The sequence below is a fragment of the Nicotiana sylvestris genome, chromosome 1 (genome assembly GCF_000393655.2).
Source record: "Nicotiana sylvestris chromosome 1, ASM39365v2, whole genome shotgun sequence".
NCBI classification, from domain to species: Eukaryota; Viridiplantae; Streptophyta; class Magnoliopsida; order Solanales; family Solanaceae; genus Nicotiana; species Nicotiana sylvestris.
This window is the reverse complement of record NC_091057.1, coordinates 110,767,222-110,770,521: the sequence shown is the minus strand read 5'-3', so window position 1 is coordinate 110,770,521 and position 3,300 is coordinate 110,767,222. Positions and strand designations below refer to the sequence as shown.

Here is a 3,300-nt window from a genome sequence, read left to right as displayed (position 1 = left end):
TTATTGAATTTCTTAAATTTAATGCCGATTTTTTTGCGTGTTCGCATGCGGATATGACAGGTATCCCGACGGAAGTGGCCGTGCACCAGCTACGCTTGGATCCTAGCATTCCTTCGGTAAGACAAAAGAAACGTCTGATTTCCAAGCGAAAATTAAATTCGTCAAAGAGGAGGTAACTCACTTACCTGGTATCGGTTCAATTCAAGAGGTAAAGTATCCATACTGGCTAGCTAACGTAGTAGTAGTTCCTAAGAAGAACAATAAATTTCGCATGTGCGTAGACTATAAGGACTTGAATAAGGCATGCCCAAAGGATTCATTTTCATTACCAAACATCGGTCAAATGATTGATGCAACAACCGGAAATGGGTTAATGAGTTTCCTTGATGCCTATTCCGGGTACAACAAAATTATGATGAACCCGGAAGATCAGGAAAAGACTTTATTCATAATGAATTTTGGCACATATTGCTATAATGTGATTCCTTTCGAGTTAAAGAAGACCGGAGCCACTTATCATCGGTTCGTAAACAAGAAGTTTGAAAAATAGATAGGGACAACCATGGAAGTTTATACAGACGATATGCTTGTTAAGTCTTTAAAAGCAGGTGACCATCTTAAGAACTTGCAAGAAACTTTTAGGAAGCTTAATCTCGATAAGTGCACATTCAAGGTCAGCTCTGAAAAGTTCCTAGGATATCTAGTGTCACAAAAGGGGATTGAGGTAAACCCCGATAAAATCAAATCCATCGAAGACATCCCGGACTAGCTATCAAGCATGAAAGAGGTTCAAAGGCTCACAGGGAGATTGGCCGCATTGAGCAGATTCATTTCCTGGTCATCAGAATAATGCCACCATTTCTTCACACTACTCAAAAAGAAGAACAACTTCGAATGGACCCCAGAATATCAGCAGGCTTTAAAGGATTTGAAAAGATACTTGTCAAGCCCTCCGCTACTATCAAAACCAGGGGAAGGTGAAAATTTGTTAATTTACCTAGCAATCTCGAAGGTAGAAGTAAGCGCCATATTAGTCTGTGAGGATGAAGGTACACAATCTCCTAGTTATTAAGTTAGTATAATTTTAAAGGGAGAAGAAACTCGCTACCCGCATTTGGAAAAGATGGCCTTAGCTCTCGTAGTTGTCGCTCGGAAGCTGAGGCCTTACTCCCAATGTCACCTGATATCTATGGTGGCCATCTTTCCCCTACGGAATATCCTTCATAAACCCAAATTCTCAGGTAGATTGGCTAAATGTGACATCAAGATTAGTGAATTCGACATAGTATACAAACCTAGGGCTTCGAGTAAGTCACAAGTTTTTGCCAACTTTGTGGTTGATTTTATTCCAGGACTATTGCCTCTGGCAACCAAAGAGGCAGTGATTCGTCATCGAGATTTGGACCCTGTTAATGGATGGAGCTTCCAACATAAAGGATCCCGGGCTCGGTATAATATTGATCATGCCTTCGGGAGAAACCCTAAGGAAGTCCATAAGTATGACACTTTTGACTAACAACGAAGCAGAGTATGAAGCTTTGATTGCAGGTCTCGAATTGGCCCGGGGACTATATTCCAAGGTCATAGAAATCAAATGCGACTCCCAATTGGTGGTAAATCAGGTTTACAGGATCTTCAAAATAAAAGAGGAGTGCGTGTAACAATACATAATGAAGGCTCAGGCTCAGTTTGCTCGGTTCCGGGAGTGGTCAATTACGCATATCCTGAGGAAAGAAAATGCAGAAGCGGATGCATTAGCTAACCTTGGTTCATCAACAGAAATGAAGGGATTAGATTCCATAATGGTAGTACATCTCATGCACTTGGTTCTGGACGCAGACAACTACTATGAAGTGAATACGACTGATTTGTTCTGGGATTGGAGGAATGAGATCATTGATTATCTCGTACTCGGGAAGTTGCCCGAAGACTCTAAGGCATCCCGGGCACTGTGCACCAAAGCAGTACGATATAGCTTCAAAGGAGGCCAACTGTAAAAGAAGTCTTTCCAAGGCCCGTTGGTTTGATACTTGGGAGTTTCCGAAGCTAACTATGTTATACGAGAATTCCACAAAGGGATATGTGAAAATTATTCGGGTGCCGACTCCTTGGTACTAATATTGATAAGGGCAGGATACTATTGCCCTAAATGGAATATGACACCAAAGCTTTCATACAAAAATGCGACAAGTGTTAATGTTACACACCACTAGTACATCAACCAACAGAACCATTGCATTCAGTTCTATCTCCATGGTCGTTCATAAAGTAGGGAATGGATATCGTCGAACCACTACTGCCGGCACATGGCCAGGTAAGATTTCTTTTAATTTTGACTGAATATTTTTCTAAATGTGTTGAAACAGGTACTTATCAAAAGATCGGCAAACGCGAAGTGGTGAATTTCTTATGGGAGAATATAATTTGCTGATTTGGAATACCAAAGGATATAGCATGTGATAACGGACCACAATTTATAGGCACAAGAATCACAAAGTTCCTTGAAGACTTGAAAATCAAAAGAATCACATCTTTGCCCTACCATTCGAGAGCTAATGGTCAGGCAGAAGTAACGAACAAAGTGATTATACAAAATATCAAGAAGAGATTAGAACAACTAAATGTAAATGTCTTGAAGAACTGCCTAGAGTGCCATGGGCGTACCAAACGACGACGAAATCGAGTAAAGGAGAAACTCCTTTCTGCCTTGTATACGGAGCAGAAGCCTTAATCTCGGTGGAAGTAGGGGAGCCTACCTTGAGATATTTCCAAGCAAGTGAAGGGACACAAAATGAAGTAATGTTAGTCAACTTGGAGCTACTCGATGAGCGTAAGGACTTGGAACATATAAGAATGGCAGCCCAAAATCAGAGAGTAGAAAGATATTACAATCGAAGAGCTAACCTATGTTATTTCAAAGTGGGAGACTTGGTTCTAAGGAAAGTAACTCAAAACACCCGGGAACTTAACGTTGGGAAGCTAGGTCCAACATGGGAAGGCCGCTACAGGGTTTCAACTATCACCGAGAAAGGTTCATACGAGTTGGAGAATCAGGATGAAGAAAAGTTGCCAAGAAATTAGAATGTGGCACACCTCAAGAGATATTATTGCTTATGAACACTACTTGTACTGAAAGTATGTGCTGCACTATTTTTCCCTTTGTCCAATTTTTGTTCCAATTGAGTTTTTCTAGAAAGGTTTTTAATGAGGCAGCAATGGAAAGCATACTACGAAGAAAAGTTTCAGCAGCAGCAATAAGACCTTCTAATAACAAGGCGCACAAGCTAAGAACCACGTGGA

The 3,300-nt window shown here is 40.9% G+C and overlaps 1 protein-coding gene across 1 annotated transcript; it reads left to right on the top strand.

The window, feature by feature from the left end:
- The first annotated feature begins 2,181 nt into the window (after positions 1 to 2,181).
- Positions 2,182 to 3,081, top strand: LOC138873233 (uncharacterized). Its single transcript, XM_070151681.1, has 2 exons — positions 2,182 to 2,314; positions 2,564 to 3,081. The coding sequence occupies exons 1-2, from the start codon at positions 2,182 to 2,184 to the stop codon at positions 3,079 to 3,081; spliced, it is 651 nt and encodes a 216-aa protein (XP_070007782.1).
- Positions 3,082 to 3,300: the final 219 nt, after the last annotated feature.